Below are 20,934 nucleotides of genomic sequence, written 5' to 3' on the forward strand. Positions count from 1 at the left end.
CGCGCGAGGGGTATGCGCGGTACGTAAAATCACGTATAACGCGCGCGTTATATCCGCGAAAATACGGTACTAAAGATTAAGAAAAGATGTGTTTCTGGTACTGGGGGGTTTTTAGCCCCTGCTTGTTTCACTTAGCAGATTGGCTTTTAGTTGCTCATGTGAGTGGTTTATTGTTCAATGTTTGCTTGTTAAATGTTTGATTGTTCTGTTTTCCAAGTTTCAGAGTAGTGCAGAATGTTTCTTGCTGGGGAAGTTCCCCCGTGCCTCTCCTCTTATGTTTCAGTGGAGTTCGATTGCTGTGGTACCAACTGAGGAGGGTACTATGCTTCACTTCAGAAGGGGAGGACTTTCAAGTTCTTAAATTGATACCTTTCTGCAGTTCGTGGGGAATGGGAATCAACAGTTACAGTACAGACTCTTGTATGGGCCAGCTTATCGAGGTAAGAACCTAATCTGTTGTTCTCTAGTTTTGCTTAAAGACATATAAGCATCTTTAGGTTTAATTTCTTTCAACATCTGCTGGAAAGAATAAACAAAATTTAAACTTGTGACTATAGTATTAGTGCAGGGGTCTGAAAGTCCCTCCTTGAGGGCCGCAATCCAGTCGGGTTTTCAGGATTTCCCCAATGAAAATGCATGAGATCTATGTGCATGCACTGCTTTCAATGCATATTCATTGGGGAAATCCTGAAAACCCGACTGGATTGCGGCCCTCAAGGAGGGACTTTGAGATCCCTGTATTAGTGGGTCCCAAGTTTCTCAGAAACCTTATGCCTCCCTAATGATGAGGGGAAGGTATAAGGATGATGGAAGGAGTTACTAAGCATCTCCTTTTGTTTTTTTCCTCAAAGGTTTAACTGCACCTCTTTCTGACAGCAGATAAGAATTCATATCTCAACTCTCTCTCCCCCCCCCCCAGGCTCTGTCTGAAACATGTGGGCAAGAAATAACAACTAAACACATGTTACCTATTGTACTAAAAATGGCAAGTGATCCAGTAGCAAATGTTCGTTTTAATGTAGCCAAATCTCTACAGAGAATTGGGCCAGTCCTGGACAGTAGGTATGTATAATTGCACTAATTCTGAAATGCTTCTTTTGCTGGGGTTTTTATAGGTTTTCCTTTTATTTTGATTGGTGGTGTCTTTGGGGCAGAAGCATCCCAAGTTGCTCCTTCCCTAATCAGCTGTGCTGTAACAATGGCTATAGTAACTTCTTTTGACTGTCATTTTTGAATTGGGAATGGTCTGAGCAGTAGCAACATGCTCCAGCTTAGGCCATTCCCAATTCCAAAATGGCAGCCGTAACCTCCAAAGGTAGACTCAGCTGCCATTTTTACAGTGCAACAGACAGGAGCTGGAGCAACTTGGGATGCTTTTGCCCCCAAAACACCTCTAGAACACCAGGTCCTTTATAAGGTAGGCCCGGGGGGAGGGTTTTGTGTTCTGTCAGGATGGGGAGGCTGGTTTGTAGCAGCTATGGGGTAGGGCTATAGTTTTGGTTTTTACTGAAAATACACAGGTATTTTCAGCCAAAAACCTGAACCTGGATTTTGGATCTGTTTTCAGTTCCAAATCTGAAACCAAAATTTGGTCAGCCTCTAATTTCCTGTTTCAGAGGGGATGAGAGCTGATAATGCCTTGAACATGCATAGATGTTCAAGACCTGTGCAAGTCATGATTACCGTAGTCTTATGTTAAACACTGCAACTGTCACATAAGTGCCACATTAGGTGAATGACTAGTCTGTCTAGTGGTCGGACTGACCCTACCTACGTAAGAGTTTCCCCTTTGTAGTAGGTGCACCTGTCCTAATACCCCTAATGTGGCACTTGCAAAGCTTTGTAGGGATCCTGTCCTCTTAGTCCCACAGTGATTGTCAACATGACTTGACTTCTGAACTGATTTTTCTTGCTGCCACAGCATGTTACAGATGGAAGTGAAATCTGTACTGCAGAAGCTTGGACAGGATGATGATATGGATGTGAAGTATTTTGCACAAGAAGCAATGACTGGTATGTGTGCTAATATTCATGATTATAGAAGGATTAGGTTGAGGTGGTTCTTGTGACTTAATCCCTTAATGTACTTAAGAGCCAGTGGGTTAACATTGGCATTCTTAATGCTGTATTTATTGCATGTGATAATGGCTGATTTTATGAGACGGTAAAGTACTGTGTGGACTTCACTGATAGATGTTAGCATAAAAGCATAACTGTGCTTCCTTCAAATGTAGATGAGGGCTTTTTCATTAATGCATCTGCTAGGCAATTAGCCTGTAGAATTATTTTGCTGCAGTAGATAATGAGCTTTCTTGCATCTCATTTCTTCATTAGCCTAATTTTTGCATTAAAGCTCTCCCAAAGTAATTCATACATGTTAAAAGTGCTGTTAATGTACAGTATATAAACTAGACTGCATTAACCAGACTTTCAGTACACTGTAATTCTTGTAAAAGAGTTGGCACACTTTCCTGCACCATTGATCAGAGAAAAATAAGTTCAAATTTGAGACACTTATAATCACCTATTATGCTGAGCTTCATGAAAGGAGTCTTAACAGTACTGTGAACATTGTGCACTCTTAATTATGCTAGTCACAAGACCACCTCCTCTATATTGTTCGCTAATTTTATTTTATGTGCTATGCGATGAGAGAAGGTGATTTTGCATGCTAACTATTGGGTAATTCATTAATAGTAAAGTACCAGCCTTCTATAATTATCTTTGAGATCCTTGCTTTGATAGTAATATTTGATGCTTGATAGAACATGGTTTTTTTCTGTCCACTTTGTGCCTTGAACAATTTGAGAATACGCTGTCAGCCTATACAGCCAAAGCTGCTGCTCTGTTCTATAAAATGGGTCTTTTTACTTTAGTTGTAGATTGACCTTTACTTTTAGCATTCTAGCCTTGACGTTTTAGCTTTGTTGGCTTATAATAAATTTGGGGGGTTTTTTACCCTCTGACAAACAAGAGTTGGAAGAACCTGAAATTAGCTGCTGAGGATTCTCTAAAATGGGGGAACTTGAGCAGTACTAGCAACCAAATAAGTAACATTTTAACAGTTGGAGCCCATGATGCTGCATGTGTAAACAAGTGTTGATATTAAAAGCATGCATCTGGATTGCCTCTACCACATAAACATGGCTTTCTCTTTTTTTTTTTTTTTTTTTCTTATTTCAGTTCTTGCCTTGGCATAACAAAGGGGAGCATGGTGATGCATTTTTATTCTTTTACAAATCAGTAGTAGGTAGTGTTCTTGGCCCTAGATGGGAGCAGAGAGAAACCTTTGTGACCTCATTGAAAACACGTGGCAACTACTTTCAGAAGGAGAAGATCATTCCAGAATTGGGGGTCTCTTTTTTAAAGCTGACTTCTGGCTAAGATTTGTGCTATTATAATCCTGTGCTGCTCATACCTTCTGTATGTGTCAACCTCAGTGTGTTATGCTGTTTCTGAAACATTGGTGTGTCCAGCTTGGAATGGAATGGGAGCAATCATGCCAACATGTATTTGAGGTTTTATCGGCTTATATATCTTTGTGCATGTGTGGTTTTATTTTCCATTGTGCATGTAAATATGTTCTGAAATGCAACATGCTGTCATATATTGTTTTTATACTGTATTTCAGTAACTGGTTAGGCTGACTGCTGGTAGACAGCTAAGCTTGAACAAGAAAAGTACCTTTTTTACAGATATATTTAAATGAAGGGCTCAGACTAAGGCATAACAACTGCCTAGGTTGCCAAGTACCCTGGTCAAAAAGGAGCCTTCTCCCACTTTAGGGCCATCCTGTGATGCCTTTTCAGAAGCACCATTATGGCTTTCTGGTCCCTCTTGTTTAACAGTTATTGTCACTCCTGATCCTGATTGGCACATATCTATATAAAATGTAATTCCTTTTGTTCATTATTTCAAGATTTGTAAAATACCTCAATACCATTAAGTACTAAGGCAGTATATAAAGAATAACTAAACGTAAACATTCCTGCTCTCCACTCGGCTGTCCAAGCTCCAAAGAGGATCCCTTCCCTTACTTTCTGTACCTGCCCTTGGGACTGAAATCATAAATCTGACCATATTAAATTCTTGATTCCTTGATTCAGAATCTCAGCAGGCAAGCTTCTAGGTAAGCTTTTGCATTGAATGCTTCATCTTTAAGGACAAGGCACATCTGTCTGGGGTTTGTAGAAGGTTCCCCATTATAAAGGAGCAGCCTTGAATGATTCTTGTTCTGTGTTATTGGGTGTAGTGACCTGGTGGCCTCTTACTTAAAGGCAAGATTGCTGCACTGGGACAGCCTGTTTTTACTTTGGGTCTGTGTGCCTCTTGGTTAGGATCCCTCTGATAACCCTGTGAATGGATGCTGTCCCGTTGATCTTGAGATGACACTTGAGGTCAGTAGATTATTCTTTATTAATAAAGATTGGGCTCCAATCACATGGCACCAACAACTTTTATAGTTTTGAAGTCTTTAGATTTCACTGATAACAATGATTTTGTACCACCTTGTACTACTGAGTCCCATTATTTTATTTGTGTAGCTTATTTAATGTATTCATTTCAGGACATTTTATTTCATGTGAACTATAAATACTAGTGCCAGACTGGATCTGTACACTCAAATCTGGTGGTTTAGCAAGCTTCCCCTTTGCATGCATGCCTATCTAAAATGCGTATATATTCTAGCTCGTGGAGGTTGCTGTGTACATTTTCATGCCTTGAAAGACTGGAAGAACTCCTCTGCTGCATCTTTCCATGAAAGAAGAGTAACTGTAGACTTGAGAAGCAGGTTAAATTGCCCTTTTTGGAAAAGTCTACTTGTTTTTCTTGACAATAAAATGTACATGAATATTTGTTTCTCTTATTTGTGCTACAAGGCAGAGTCCTTAACATTATGTTGTGTTCTATTTAATTGCCTTCTCCAAAACTGGCACTTCAAAAAGTGGCCCTGCTTTCTCCGTATTTACAAGTGGTCATGTAATGGCCAGCTTTATGAAATGTGGTAAGATACACGGCAAAGAAACCACACTAATTGGTTCTGGCTAAGCTTTAAGAATGGCTTTATAATTTTTGTAACTTTCTAGGTGGATTCCAAAATAAAAGAAATATTGCTCCTTATTTCTTGTGCCCTGTTTTATTTTTTAAGCTGTTAACTTTTGTGTTGGAATGGGGAAGGTGCCTATTACTTTTGCATTTCAGCTGAATTGGAATCAGGGCAGAGATTTGGTGCTCTGAATCTTCATAACTACCATTTCCTAACTAAATTAGCCTAGTCATTCAGGGCTAGTGGCATATGCCTTTAAGGATACAAGAGGTCGCTTTCTGCTCCTGATATAAGTTGAAGAAATGGCCAAACAAATCCATCTAGAAATGGTTGTTTTTGAAGTCGGCCGGCCCCAGCAGCTAATACCTACCAGCAAAAAAAGATAATCCGACAGTTGAAACTCATTTGTCACTTCCATATAATGAAGCAACACTGCAAACATCCAGCAATTTCAGAACTTTTGTCACTTCTTGGATCCCGAGGGCATGAAGGCAAGCAACGTATTTCCTGGTTGACGTGAAAACTTGAGACTCCTTTCAGCAAGAAAGAGGGGACTGTACGCAGTAATTCCTCAGTCTCTGAAAAGCTGAGAAAAGGTTCAAGACTGAGTTCCTATTTACAAGAAAGAAGATTATCAAGGTAAGTACCTAATCTTCCCTAAATCGTTCTTCTCATGCTCTCTTTCTGTCCTCCTCCTTTGTGAGTCCACTGTGGCGGCCATGCTACATGATGAAACATATTGCCTCTGCATAATTAGAAATTGTCTTGTTTTTTTATTTTCATTGTGATTAATGCATCACTGGTAACAACATCAAAAAGATGGACCAGATGTTCTTTGAAGGCTTCTTGAATGACCAGATCACGTCATTGCATTTATGCCGGTTCTCTTCTCATATTCATCTTCATCATAAAGCTTCATCGATATGCGATTCCCAGGGTCTATTCACTGATGTGGTATTCTTTCATGCTGTCAAATTTCCAAGACCTTGAACATGGCCAGATGAGCTGTTTCTTTCAAGGCAGCCTTTTCGTCAGTGTGTATGTACATCATAAATCGAAGAACATCCCTATTGGCTGGAAGATGTGAACTGGATAGTTCATCCCTGCCTTTTCCTAGCAGCCATATATAGTCTTTGACATTCTTACTACTTTAGTTTTTATTCTAAAATGTGACATTAACTCAGTTTTCAACTGCCTATTTATCACTAAACTAACTTTCTGCTTTTCAGCAGTACTAGTACTAAGTTGTTTATATTGGGAAGGAGTTACCTTCACTTTACTTGTATTTCAAGATCTTAAACATGTAGGTAGTGCAGTTGCCTTCCACAAATTGTGTTTGGCATGCATGTTCAAGTACCTAAGTAGTACAAATGCAATAATGAATTCTTTGGCAGAGTACACTTTAGTTCCTCCTCATGAAATGTATAAAGTAGTAACTTGGAAATCTATTTCTTTTGTCTGCCATTACAAATTGGCTGTTTACACTCGGTGATGTGGTTGTGTTTTTCTTGTATTAAAATTATATACTTTCTTAAGCTAGTGCCGGAACAGGAATGGAGGGACCCGAGGGGGTGGGGGGTGCTGGGTTATTTGGCTGGGAAAGATCAATAGAAAATTGGTAACCTTGGTGAATCTTTACGCTCCTAATTCTAAGCAGGGTTCCTTCCTTGCTGAGGTATTGGCCAAAGTACTGGTGGTAAAGAAAGACTCTATGATAGTGGGAGGGTATTTTAATTTGATTACTGATTCTAGATGGGACTCTACGGGGGGGCTGGGGGAATGGACTTAAATCAGATAGGAAGCATCTTAAGCACTTTGTGGAAGTCCTTAACATTGTGGACTCTTATTACTCCCTGGTTCATGGGGTCTATACCTGGATATGGGTTGGGTGGGGTAGACTTCTAGGGTCCCACATTGAGGACATTGGGTGGGCTGATCATGCTCCGATTTGGATGGATTTGAGATGGGGGGGGAGGCCCGAGGATAGGGGATCGCTACTGGAAATTGATTGATAGTTTAAGGGACCCGTTGTTGGTCCGCAAAATGAAGCGGGTTATTTTGGACTTCTTGGAGCATAATATCAATCAGTATTCCCTGATAACGATTTGGGAGAGTTTGAAGACAGTTTTATTATCTGATGTATTTCCATTTTCCTGGTTAGGCAATATATAAAAAATAAAATTATTAAATTTTAGATGGTTGCAGTTGAAGCATGCTATTCAGGAGGGGTTCCCTGAATGGAAGAGTCTTAACAATCAATATAGTTTGGAATTCCTTTGCTTTCAGGCGGATTTCTTGGGTCACCAAGCCGCACAGTGGTATAAATTACTTAATGAATATCTGAATAAAAAAAAGAAAACTGGGTTGAGGGATATTTGGAGCATTGAGATCAAGCACCAAATTTCTGCATCTCAATGGCCACAAATTTGGTCTTGGAGATTAAAGTCTACAATGTCGGCATCTATGAGGCAAACATGGTTGTTTTTATTGCATAGAGTGTTTTGGACCCCAATTCGTTTACAAAAAGTAGATATTTCTAGGTCTAATAGATGCTGGCATTGTAATAAGGATGCTGGGACTTTAGATCATTTAATTTATTTCTGTCCTTGTATTAATGCCTTTTGGAAATCAATTTGGCCCCAAATTAATTTGCTGTTAGAAACTTTGTTGCCTTATCATATGACACAATTTTATTTGGTACTTCAATGAGGTTTAAAAGTCAAATTTCAATGTCTAACAATAAATTATTATTAATATTGACAGGAGTTGCCATTCAACACATCACTAGAAATTGGAAAGACTACACAAGACTTAATTATACCTTTTGGTGGAATTCATTATGTTATATATATATAAGATGGAAAGAGTTCTTGCTTTACAGAATGGGAATTATGATAGGTTTAGAAAGATATGGGGGCCATTGATTGAATATTCAAATGATTAGACACCTGTAAATGCTTGAAATTTTATAAGAAGGAGGGATATAATACATTTATGAATGAATTTTATTGATATAGGGAGGGCTGGGAGGAGGGGATGGGGGGTGATTTAAAGTATTTAAGATTTATGGTTAAGAATGTACAAGTGATTTTGTATATTATAAGATATCATATTGTATACTTGTTAATTGAAGTGAAAATGAATAAAGAATTAAAAAAAAATAAATAAATAAAATTATTATTACTATGGGGGGGGGGAGGGGGGCTTATCTCTATGGCTGCCCATAAGAAAAAGCTTAAGTTGCAGAAAGAACAAACTTTGTGTGAGTCCTTGCGCAGGTTAGTTGATCAGCATAAAAGGGGCCGGGGGTGGGGGTGGGGGGGGAGATCACCTTGGGATTAGGATCTGGGCGGTTAGGGCGGCATTGGAGAAGCTAGAGCATGAAGGGATTCGGGGTGATTTTCTACTTCACAGTGTGGAAAATCTAAGTAACAGTGTCTTGAATGCCAGCAAGTTCAATCTTATACTGCTCAAGTCCGAGAATTTCAGGAGCCTGAATTTGAACAGAATGAGAGTTTCTATAGGCTAGCAGGGTTCTGTTGATGGATTTATGTAATAAGTCTAATGTGGTCTATATTGAATCCAAATCACTTTTACCAGATTAATCAGGGGTGTTACCGATGTCATTTAAATTGTTTCACCTGGCTGCTTTCTAAGCTTTGCAAAGTGTCGGTGTTTGCACAACTACCACCAAAGTTGATTCTGCTGTTGAGGAACTCATGAAGCCGTGATCCTACCACAGCCACATTTGGCAATGCAGCTTCCAAAGCCCAGTGCTATCTTATGAAGTGTAAAGATTTTTATTTTGACTAGTTTATGACTGTTGGAACTTTAGACTGGATGACTTATATCATTTGTTAGATCTCTGCTTAGCAAATTATTATTTCCTAGGGCATTTTGGTTTTCTTTTAATTGCTTTTGCTCTTAGAATTTGTTATGCTAAATACCAGCTGGCTAGGGGCATTTGTACAGGGTCACAGCTTAGTAACTCATTCTTCACCTGCTGGCAGGGCATTACAAACTTGTGTACGGACTGGTCTGAAGGGACTCCAGTGAAAGAAAATTAGCAGATAGCATTGTTTAGAATAAGGATAAATTAGTTTTTAAGTGGAAAAGCAAGTAGTTATTAAGGGGAAACTGGCATGTTGAGCTAGAGAGAGACAAGTTTAATATTCAGTTGCTATTTGAATATGGTATAATTATTGCATATTAAAATGTTCTGCTTCAGTTTCCTAGCAGAATGTCTGTATGCTCCCTGAAGTCTCATTCTAAAGTATAATAAGTGTCAAAACTTTGTTCCTTTTTTGACTATTCTCTTTGTATAAATTATAAGTAGTACAAAAGTTGCTCAGACCAATGCTCCATGTAGCCTGCTCTCTTCTAACGTGACTAGTTCTAATCACTTGGAAGGATCTGGTAGATCCTAATGGGTTTTGTTCCTTCTTAGTTCTTGGCCCAAGTACCATCAATCACCTCAACTCTGTCTGTTTAATTGTTAATGGACTTGTCCTCTTGTGTTACTAAACTTTTTTTTACACTCACAAATACTTAACTTGACCATAGCTTTCAACAAATTAAACTTTTATTATTCATTGAATTATTATTTTTTTTTTTTTTTTAATAAGTTACCTGCCACTTTAGCATTAGAGAAAACTACAAGAGTGATTTAAAAAAAAGGCAATTATTAAATTATGCGATAACTGGAACAAAGCTAGCGAAATGCAACATATGTATTCATCCATTTTCTGTTGGATAGTTCGTCCACGCACAGTGCAGTGCTTGGCCTTTAGTCGTTGGCAGCCATGACATCAGAAACATGGATGCTTCATTGCAAGATTGCACCATCAAAGAACAATGTGCAGTAGCGTGCTTTCTTTGAGCAGAGGGAGTGCAACCTGTGGAAATTCACCATAGGATATTGACTCAGTATGGTCATAGCACCATGAATCAACAAAAAGTTTGAGAAAGTAAAAAGGTTTAAAGTGGGAAGAACAGGTATAACCAACGAAGGTTGTTCTAGTCGCCCATCAACATCATGCACATGAACACATTGAGAGGGTGTATGCTTTGATTAGAGAAGACTGATGGATAACGGTGTCTCAACTGGCTGCAAATTTGGATATCAGCTGTGGATCTGCATTTGCCATAATGCATAATGACTTGGGATATAGGAAAATGTGTGCACGATGGAGTCCAAAACAGCTTACTGATCTGCACAAGCAACAGTGTGGAGATTGCGACCCAGTTCCTGAGATGGTATGAAGAAGACCCAAGTATTCTGGAGGGAATTGTCACCTGCAACAAGACATGGGTGCATCACTGCGACCTGAAGAGCAAAAGACAAAGTATGATGAAGTAAAAGAAGTACTTGAATTTCGGAGCAGCTGAAAAAACAGCTTTTCTGCAGGAATGCAGAAGCTAGTTGAACAATAGTCACCATGCAAGACGATGCATTTGTTGTATGTGGAAAAGTGATATGTTCAATTGTTCACAGTTACTTCTATTAAAGCTGTTTAAATGTATTTTGCCTTTACTTTTTGATTTACCTTCGTATTTGAAAGACTAGATAACTATTCTGTCAGAAGCACTTGCCACTATCCTTATGATGGCCCAGAATGAGATAAGAGTATAACTTGAGAAATTTTGCAGCTATGATTAGCTCGTGTATGGGAACATCCTGCAGAATAGGAATGGATCAGTCTGCATGTTAAACAGGAAGTCTGAATTCTGAGCACCAATATGGCTACCATCTATATTAAATGTGTAATGCTGGAATAGAAAGCCTCGCTAATTGTTCATCATGTTTCAGTCCTGAAGTATCACTAGATGTCATGCAGTCTCTTCTGAGAACATAGTTTGAATTTGTTGCTTTTTTCATTAGTAATTTCATAATTTGAATACTGCCATCTCCTTTATGATCTGAAGTGTTTATCCTTGTTTTTATGAGGGCTTCTTCCTAGAGCTTGTGCAAAGAATGGTCCAGGTATTTCCTTTTATTTTATGTGAACTTTGTTAGTGGTTTGCAGATCTATCTTATAAAATTTAACCTATCAACCTGACCTCCCCAAAACTCTGCCATGTTTTGGTTGCTCGTTTATGTTCTGCAGTGTTTCTGTTCTGTTACTCTTCAGCCGGCTTTCTGTCCTCCAGCTGCCTGCCTATGTGAGTTCTTTTGTACTGGAGCTCAGCAACCATATTTGTTTATCTTTTAAATTTTGTGCTTGTATGTTTTGAAGTCCTGGAATCAACATCTCAGTTCATCTTCTGTCAGTGCAGATGGTACAGTAAGTCAGGTGCCAAGACCAAGTCATCTGGATCTGCAAGCTGGCCATGTAACGGTTGAGTCAGCTATAACTTTTTTTTTTTTTTTTAAATCTCATGGTGGGAATCCTGGCCACTACTCTGTTACCCCAAACTACAGGGAAAATAATAGACATCACTAATTCTTGTTGAAGCTTGATTATAAATGATGGTTGTGCTGAAGATCTACATTCAGTGGCTATTTAGCTTGTTGATGTCATATCATCATTAATGATCATGTAATAGCAAAACAAATTACACATCTCAATGTAACTGTCAGAATTGCTGAGCAACAGAATGAAATTCTAACTACCTGTCTTATTCCCCTCATTGCCACTAGTGTTCAAATGGGCTCCGATTCCCATGATGAGTGAAAGTCTTTCTCCCCACTTATTAAGTAAGCACTTTCCCTGAAGAAGCTGTTCTGAACTGAAACAGATAGGCCAAAGTTCCGTTGGGAGCAAGTCAAGTGCTTTTTTTAACTTTTTGATGCTTAAAGGTGTATTTTTACCAGATTACATCTAGTTGCATATCATTATCACACTGCTAGCTATTGTCTGCACTAAAGAGAGTTTATATGAGCACAATTTACTTGCACCAACCAAGTGATGCGTTTAGATTTTTTCTAAAAGTATGAATCTAAAATTAAAGAACAGGTTTTTTTTTTTTGAACGATGATGATCACAGCCCAATAAAAGTGTTTCTATAGAGCTTTTTAACACTTTGGCATTTGAGGTCTTTCCCTGAATTTTTTTAGATTGAAGTATCCAGGCAGACATTACTATAGCCATTGCTTTGCTGATTTTCACTTGTTTTTTTTCAATTTCTACAATGAAGGGAGTCAGTTCGTAGATCTAACCTGGAGTATCTTGAGGAGGGTGGATCACAAGGCATAGATTAGTCATGTTGCTCCTCCTATACATGGCACATATTTATGTGACAAGTCCAGTGGCTCTTAAAAGTATCGGTAAAATTGGGTCAGCTCGAGACCAGATGACTACATCTGTGTCTTGGGAAAGCTCAGGTACTCTAGGTCTTGGTGACCTTCATTCCAAATTTATCCTTGAAGTCTGTAGCCATTTTCCAACTTGGACTAGGAAGTTCACAGACAAGGGCTTACCTAGGTTCCATATCCAGGCTTTGGGGAACACTCAATGAAGTTACAGGGCAATACTTTTAAAACCAATAGGAGGAAACATTTTTTCACTCAGAGAATAGTTAAACTTTGGAATGCGTTACCAGAGGTTGTGGTAAGAGCAGAGAGCGTAGCTGGTTTTAAGAAGGGTTTGGACAATTTCCTGTAGACAAAATCCATAGTCTGTTATTGAGAAAGACATGGGGCAAGCCACTGTTTGCCGTGGATCGGTAGCTTGAAATGTTGCTACTCTGGGTTTTGAACAGGTATTAGTGACCAGGCCAGGATTGGCTACTAGGTTTGATGGACCTTTGGTTTGACCCAGTAAGGCTATTCTTATGTTCTTAAAAGAAATAACAGGTTTTGGTGGTCTGTTGGATAGGTGAAGAGAAGGAAAGAGATGAGTCAAAGAAGACCTTGAGGTTGCAAGTCAAGACAGGGAGGATGAGAGTGTTATCCACTGAAATAGCGAATTTCTGACGACACATGGTTTTCTGATGCACCCTAATCTGAAAAATATGTTGCTTACAGTTTTAATATCGAGCAGACACTAATAAGCCTACTTCTAGTTTCCCAAGATGTAAAGGAGATTTTGCTGGCATCCAGAAGGTCTAGTGCTAGAAAATCATAGCAGTTCAAATTGACCTACTTTTCCACTTGAATAAGTACTCTAAACAGGACTTTTTCTAATGTTCAGTGTTGCAAATTCTATCCTACCTATTCCAACTATCAGACTCAGGTCTGATGACCCTGTCTGTTTGCCTCCATCACTCAGCCACTCATTGGTTTGGTCTCAAGATTCCCTTAGGGGCCTTATGAATACCAAGCCTCCTCCCCCTCCAGCCTGGGTTCTCAGCATTGTTCTCACTCAACTTATAGAAAGCCCCTTTATGCTGCTAAGCACTGCTTCTCAACATCTTACTTGGAAGGCCATTTTTCTCATAGCCATTAACATGGCAAGAAGAGTTTGTGAGCTAAGGTACACTCCATACATACAGATCTTTCACAATAAGGTTGTCCTTTGCAAGCATCCTAATGCTTGATGGAAGTTGTATTAGATTTCCACTTAAACCAGTTAGTAATTGTTCCTGCTTTCTTCCTAGGCTCTCATTCTTCACAAGTGGAATCATAACTTGTGTTACCATACTGGGGTAGACTAAAGGTCCATCAAGCCCAGTATCCTATTTCTTAACAGTGGCCAATCCAAGTCACAAGTACCTAGCAAGATCCTAAAAGAGTAAAACAGAATTTATGCAGCTTATCCAAGAAATAAGCAGTGAATTTTCACAAGGCCATCTTAATAATGGCTTAGGGACTTTTAGGATTTTATCAAAACCTTTTTTAAACTCTGCTAAGCTAACTGCTTTCACCACATTTTCTGGCAACGAATTCCAGAGTTTAATTGAATGTTGAGTGAAGAAATAATTTTTCTGGTCTGTTTTTAAATTTACTACTTAGTAGCTTCATTGTATGTCCCCTAGTCCTAGTATTTTTGGAAAGAATAAACAAGCGCTTCACATCTATCCATGTGCTTAATCCAGTGATTCCCATACCTGTCCTGGGGGAACCCTAGCCAGTGAGGTTTTCAGGATATCCACAATGACTACACATGAGAGGTTTGCATACCAAGGGGGCAGTATATGCAAATCAATCTCATGAATAATTTATTATGGATATCCTGAAAACCTGACTGCCTAGGATTTTCCCAGAACAGGTTTAGGAATCACTGATTCATCTCTATATGGTCCCCGGAAAATTGCCCATTATCCCCACCTTAATATATTACTGACCTTAGGGACAGATTACTAGCAAGATTTGAAAAACATGTGCACCCATGTTTGTATGTGTGTAGAAGAATCTTACCATGCATGTAGATATCTGAACCTGGAGAAAATTAGTAGAGTGTATCCAACTGTAAGACCATAAAATGTTGAACATTTTGTTGAAAAATAACTGTCTGCTGTTTGTTTATAACCAACCATAGGCAATAATGTTTTAGCAGGATTCTGTTAGAGCCTTTTCTAGTGATAAGTGTTTGCACGTGGTGTTTTTCATTTCATGCCCTAACTGCTAAGCGATGTGGTTCTCATCAAAGGAGTGCACAGGGGATCAGGGTAAGCTTGGTTTCTGTAATTTGTATATAATTAATCTCTTACAGCCTTTAAGGCTCTGACAGCTATGCTCTCATCTTGATTAGATGCTTGCAACCAAGTTAAAAAAAAAAAATTATTTTCTAAAGGTTTGGTACATTGCTAAGGCCAAGAATAGGGGAGGATGATTTTCAGATCCAGTCCTTAGACAAACTGTATGTACAGTAAATAAATCTTGGGTATATTCATTATGAGTACAATCCTTTAAGCCAGGTATACATTTGTGACCTCTCTTCTCCCATCACAGGCTTTCATCTTACCCTGGTTCAGGGCCTTTTAAAACTAACATCCAAAATAATTTTACACAAGCTATTTAATGTAACCATCGTCCATATTAGTCTCATGCCATTCAGGAGCTGTGATTCCTGCAGTCGAGAGCCACTAGTGTAGGCATTGCTGTTCTGTAGTAAAGTCTGACTATACTTTCCAGTCTGTGTGCAAGACTAATTCTGGGGGATCTGAGACTTTTTTCCTCCTTGAATGACCTCCAGATACTATATTGAACTGATTAAGAGAAGAAAAATTTTAAAGAAAAAAAAAAGGGGGGAGTGAAAATTCAACAAAGGGTATATGTGATAAGGAATTGATAGTACTTCTCTGCTTGTATTGGGAGTTTAAATAGTGGGGTTCAGGTCTGTGCTAGGACCTCTGTTTTCTAAGATATTTGTCAGTGATCTAGAGATGGGAATAACTAGTTAGATAATTAAATTTGCTGATGAAACAAAGTTGTAAAATCAAGGATTATGAAACATTGCAAGAGGACCTTGTGAGACTGGAAGACTGGGCATCAAAATGGCAGATGACATTTAATGTGAGCAAGTGCAAAGTGATGCATGTGGGAAAGAGGAACCCAAACTATAGCTACTTGATGCAGGATTCCATGTTAGGAATCATCGCCCAGGAAAAGGATCTAGGTGTAATCACTGAGGATACATTGAAACTCTCAGCTCAATGTGCGGCAGTGACTAAGAAGACAAATAGAATGTTAAGAATTAACAGGAAAGGAATGGAAAACAAAGATGAAAATGTTATAATGCCCTTATATTATGGTAAGGCCGCACCTTGAATACTGTGTGCAATTCTGGTCGCTGTATCTAAAAATAGACATAACAGAATTAGAAAAGGTACAGAGAAGGGTGACAAAAATGATAAAAGGAATGGGATGGCTTCCCTATGAGGAAAGGATAAAGTGGCCAGGGCTCTTCAGCTTGGAGAAGAGATGGGGATTCAAGACAAAGTTAGACAAGTTCCTGCTGAACCAGAACGTACGCAGGTAAGACTAGTCTCAGGGCACTGGTCTTTGACTTAAGGGCCGCCCTCTGACCCAACAGCGGCAATTCTTATGTTCTCAGTGGAGATATGATAGAGGTCTATAAAATACTGAGTGAAGTGGAAAGGGTAGATGTGAATAGATCACTCTTTCAAAAAATACTAGGACTAGGGCCCATGCAATGAAACTACTAAGTAGTAGATTTAAAAATATTTCTTAAGAACATAAGAATTGCCATACTGGGACAGACCGAAGTTCCATCAAGGCCAGAGTTTAATTATATGTGTGAAGAAATATTTTCTCCAGTTTGTTTTTTTCACACAATGAGTAATTTAAGCTCTGAAATTCGTGGTTGGAGAATTTGAAATCAGTTAGCTTAGCGGGGTTTAAAAAAGGTTTGGATAAATTCCTAAAAGGAAGTCTATAGGCCATAACTGCTTGAGTACCTGAATAAATTAATGTAAACCGTTCTGAGCTCCCCTGGGAGAACGGTATAGAAAATTGAAGAAAAAAAAAATTGAGATGGCTTGGTGAAATCCACTGTTTATTTTTAGGATAAGCAGCATAAAATCTATTTTATTACTTAGGGACTAGCTAGGTACTTGGGACCTGGGTTGGCCACTGCTGGATTCAGGATACTGGACTTGACGGAACTTTTGGTCTGGTGCCCTTGCTTGGAGCAGTCATTGATTTCTGCTTAAGCCCAGTTTCTCTTCCTGCGATAGGTCCCCTGGAAGGGTGTTCCTTGGATTTTTTGTGCTAAGTACAAAGCTTTTTGCATGCTGGCTGCAGGAAGTTTCCTAGCTAGGAGGGGAGGTGGGGGGTCGACAGGAGGTACTGCGGCTGTTCTGGTGTCCCAGATTCTTCCAACTCTACCTCTCCCTCCACCTCTCAAGAGACGTTTGGCCTAGGAAGAGGACATTATGATGGAAGATGATTTTGATTCTGGCGAGGACCCTGAGCTCTTGGCAGGTTATTCCCTGGGGCTGGGGGAGTTTAGGACACCTGGCTGTTGCGCTTTGAGGAGGAGCCTAAGGGAACCCCAACTGTAGTAGATCTCTCCTTCAAGGTATTGGTAGGGTTTCCAAGTCCTTCCCTATGCATCAAGACATCAGGGATGTGATTCAGACACAGTGGAAATCTCTGGATGCTCCCTTTAGGGTGGCTTTGGCCTGCATGTAACCCATCCCTGAGGAAGACAAGGAGACTATGCAGCCCTCTGTGGTGCAGGCAGTGGTTTCAGCCATTGCAAAGAAGAATACGGTCCTGGTGGATGGTGGCTTGTCTCTTAAGGACCCGCAGGATCATAGAATAGAGTCCTTACTAAAGCAGAGCTTTGTGGTGGCTCTGGCAGTTCAGGCGGTGATTTGTGGATGCCTAATGGCTTGATCCTGCTTCTGTTGGGCAGAGCACATCTTAAATAGGGACTCTGAGGACTGGATGGACCAAAAGCTAGCTAAGATTGAAATGGGGGTTTTCATTTCTCTCAGACATGATGTATGACCTTGTGTTCTTTGGCTAAGAGCATGGCACTGGGAGTTGCCACCAGAAGGACATTGTGGCTGGTTGGCAGACCCCACGTTCAAGTCTTAGCTCTGTCTGTTTCCTTTCAAGGGGTCGCATTTGTTTGGTGAGGAATTGGATAAGTTGGTTAAGAGTTTGGGTGATTCCAAGATTCCTCAGCTGCCAGAGGACAGGCCTAGAGCAGCTGGCAGAGGATCTGCGACTAGAGGACATCTTTGTGAAATGTGGTGTTATAGGCCTGTTTGAGGGGCTGTAGGCTCAAGAAGTCGTTATTTCCATCGGCCTCGGTACTTTTGTGGCGAACACTGTGGCTTCCGGAATGCGAGTACACACTCTCCTCTGGTGCTTCTCACTCCTCCCAATAAAAGTGTTCAGATCCTTCCCCCAATTCCAGTCGGTGCAAGGCTGTGGGAATTCTATTGGTGGTGGACCCAACTAACTTCAGATCAGTGGGTGTTGTAGGTGGTTCAAGGTGGCTATGCATTGGAGTTTGCTTGTCCTTTGGCAGATTTTCTCTTGAATCTCCTTGGGCTCCCTGGAAGCAAAAGGCTGCTCAGCAGACTGAAGAAATTGGTCGCGCTCAGGGCGGTGTTTTCTGTTCCTTCAGATGAGGTGAGAACTAGTTTCATCTATTTTGTAGTTCCCAAAAAGGAGCGGTCTTTTCATCCCATTCTAGAGCTCAAGGGGGTGAATCTGGCCCTTTGTGTTCCATCCTTTCGTATGGAGACCCTGCAGTCAGTGATTCCAGCAGTGCAGCCGGGGGAATTTCTTCTCTTGACCTGATGTTAGGGGTCATAGGGAGAGGTATGGCCATTAGGAAAAAGGAGGTATTGATGCCCTTTTATAAGACTCTGGTGCACCCTCATTTAGAATATTGTGTACAATTCTTCTGGAGACCGCACCTTCAAAAAGATATAAACAGGATGCAGTCTGTCCAGAGGAAGGCTACTAAAATGGTTGGTGGTCTTCGTCTTAAGGAATATGGGGACACATTTAAAGATATAGATATATATATACATACACACACACACACACACTTTAGAGGACAGGTGAGCGAGGGGAGATAAGCTCAGGAGTAATCTAAGGAAATACTTTTTTTTTTTCTTTTAACACAGAAAGAGTGGTAGTTGCGTGGAATAGTCTCCTGACAAAGACTGTGTCTGAATTCAATAAAGCATGGGACAGGCACGTGGGATCTCTTAGGGAGAGGAGATTATTTGTTTGAAATTTTTTTTTTTTTTTTACTCGTCCTCCCAAACGTGCTTAGAACAAGTTTTAAATCAGGTACTCAAGCATTTTTCCTAGCTGTCCCTGTGGGCTCACAGTCTGTCTTATGTACCTGGAGCTATGGAGGACTGAGTGACTTGCTTCAGGGTCACAAGGAGCAGTGTGGGATTTGAACCCACAACCTCATTGTGCTGAGGTTGTAGCTCTAATCACTACGCCACACTTTCCCCCTAATGGGTGCTGTGGGTGGGCAGACTGGATGGGCCATTTGGCCTTTATCTGCTGTCACATTTTTATGTTTCTTAGGAGTGTACAACTTTTGAATATTAGGCCTTATGACTCTATAGTCAATTCTTTCACCTTGATCAGAACAAGCTCTTACTGTGACTGGCACTATGAACCTTAGTTTAGAGCTACCTAAATTTTTTTCTCATTTTTAATCCCTTCTTGTCTAGCAAAGGCATCACAATGGTGCTCTGGACTATGTTGCCAGCTGGATTCTGGCACACATGCACTCCTAAGACAACCAATAGGTGTCGCTGTTGCACTTTGACTGGGATCCTTTCCCTACTGAGGCTCTGTACATAAACACCATGCTTAATACAACCAATTCTTTATAGTGCTGGGGGTCCCCCAATCCAATTTTGCAGGACTAGGAAAATCTCTGGTTTTCTGGATTTTGACATAATAAATGTGCATGTGAGATATTTGCATGTATTTTTCAATAAGGTATGAAAATAATGAAATAATTATATTCAAGTATAAAATTAATTATAGCAATATCTGCAAATCAGACTGATTTGTGGCCCCTGCACTTGGAGACCCTAGAGGCCAATGTGATTTTTTGTTGTCATTTTTATAAGGAATATAGTAATTAGAGAACTAGTGGGTTTTCCTGGAACATTACTCTTAGGAGTCCTTTAACTAAGCAGCAGTTTAAAAAAAAAAAAAAAAAGGGCTTAGCACATCATAATGTGCTAGGCCCATTTTTACTGTGGCAGGAAAATAGGGCATTTTCCATTTTTTTGATTTGGAGGTTGTGTGCTGATGTTTTCAGTACCATGTGGAAACCCCAAACAATTAATGTAAGACAACTTACCAAATGTAAAATGTAGGGAATGTCTATATGGCATCTTGTAGTGATTATAGCGTATAAGTTTTATGGGGTATCAGGCTAGCTCCTGGTGCTGTCATGACTTCAATCAGTAATCCTTCCAGTCACCTTTACTCTGCTGCTATGATTGTGAACGAGGATATCTAAAGCATGGCTAAGAAGGTGAAAGTGATTCGCTCCTGGGGTCTTGACTGGCTTATGCTTGGAAAGCTAATGCTACTGCAGGGCCCACCCACATAACATGTGTGAGGAAGTGGAGCAAAAAAGGCAATACAATTGTGCTATCCCTTTGTGAAGCATGAAACCAAAGGGCGAGGGTATGCGAGAGGGAGGAGATGTAAGGGCTGGCCGGCAGAACATTGATGCTGAGGAACATGATTACCAATGGGGATAGAGAGTTATTACATCAAGCTCCATCTCTAGCAGTACAGTATTCTAATTCAAGCTAAAAGCTCACTTTTTCAAGGCTGCTTTTAACTCCCACTCACCATAAGATACTTATGCCCATCTTACCAGTCTCTGTGAGAAACTCCCCCCAACCCCTTTATATCCTGCTTGCTGTCTAAATTAGAAAGTCCCTACTCAGAAGAGCTTACAATCTATTACATGTTAAATGCACATGTACAGCACTGCATATGCCTCTCAATGCTTTAGAAATGATCAGTAGTAGTAGAATGCATTTGGAAATACCTACCTCTTTGAGGACTACCCCAGTGAAAAGTTTAAAAGTTAGCTTGAAAGGATAGAGGTTATTGTCACTTGCCAGAAAGCAGTGTCACAACCACATATGGGAAGATATTATATGGCTATTCAGCTCTCTTGGATTCAAAGTGGCTCTGACTTAAAAATTAGTGAAGATGAAACTTTTCTTCAAGATAAACCTAAATTAGATATATTGCCTGTAACTAATCCAGAGGTTGAGACTGAGTGAAAATGCAATATTTATTAGCCTGACTTAGAAGATTATGGTATATTGTTGTTTGTTTGTTTTTTGGTGTGACTCCTACAGGACAAACAGCCTCTATAATAATGTGGACTTGATAAAAACTGTTTGTTTGTTTTTTGTTTGAACTACTTTGAATTTGTTTATTCCCTGAAGTTGTAACAAATCAATAAATTAAATTAAAAAAATAAAATAAAATAGTGAAGACTTCTGATTTTAGAGAC

At 39.8% G+C, this 20,934-nt stretch overlaps 1 protein-coding gene across 2 annotated transcripts in view; it reads left to right on the forward strand.

The window, feature by feature from the left end:
- The window catches only part of PPP2R1B (protein phosphatase 2 scaffold subunit Abeta), a 108,704-nt gene that overhangs the window by 54,285 nt on the left and 33,485 nt on the right, over nucleotides 1-20,934 (forward strand). The window contains exons 13-15 of one of the 2 annotated variants that reach the window (XM_033918192.1): nucleotides 920-1,062; nucleotides 1,922-2,013; nucleotides 3,184-5,121. In XM_033918192.1, the coding sequence (XP_033774083.1) occupies nucleotides 920-1,062; nucleotides 1,922-2,013; nucleotides 3,184-3,200 (252 nt within the window). In that variant the 3' untranslated portion in view covers nucleotides 3,201-5,121. Of the gene's footprint in view, nucleotides 1-919; nucleotides 1,063-1,921; nucleotides 2,014-3,183; nucleotides 5,122-20,934 lie in introns of those variants that run through there. The other variant, XM_033918191.1, reaches the window with a different exon arrangement.

Source organism: Geotrypetes seraphini, chromosome 13 (genome assembly GCF_902459505.1).
Source record: "Geotrypetes seraphini chromosome 13, aGeoSer1.1, whole genome shotgun sequence".
NCBI lineage: Eukaryota > Metazoa > Chordata > Amphibia > Gymnophiona > Dermophiidae > Geotrypetes > Geotrypetes seraphini.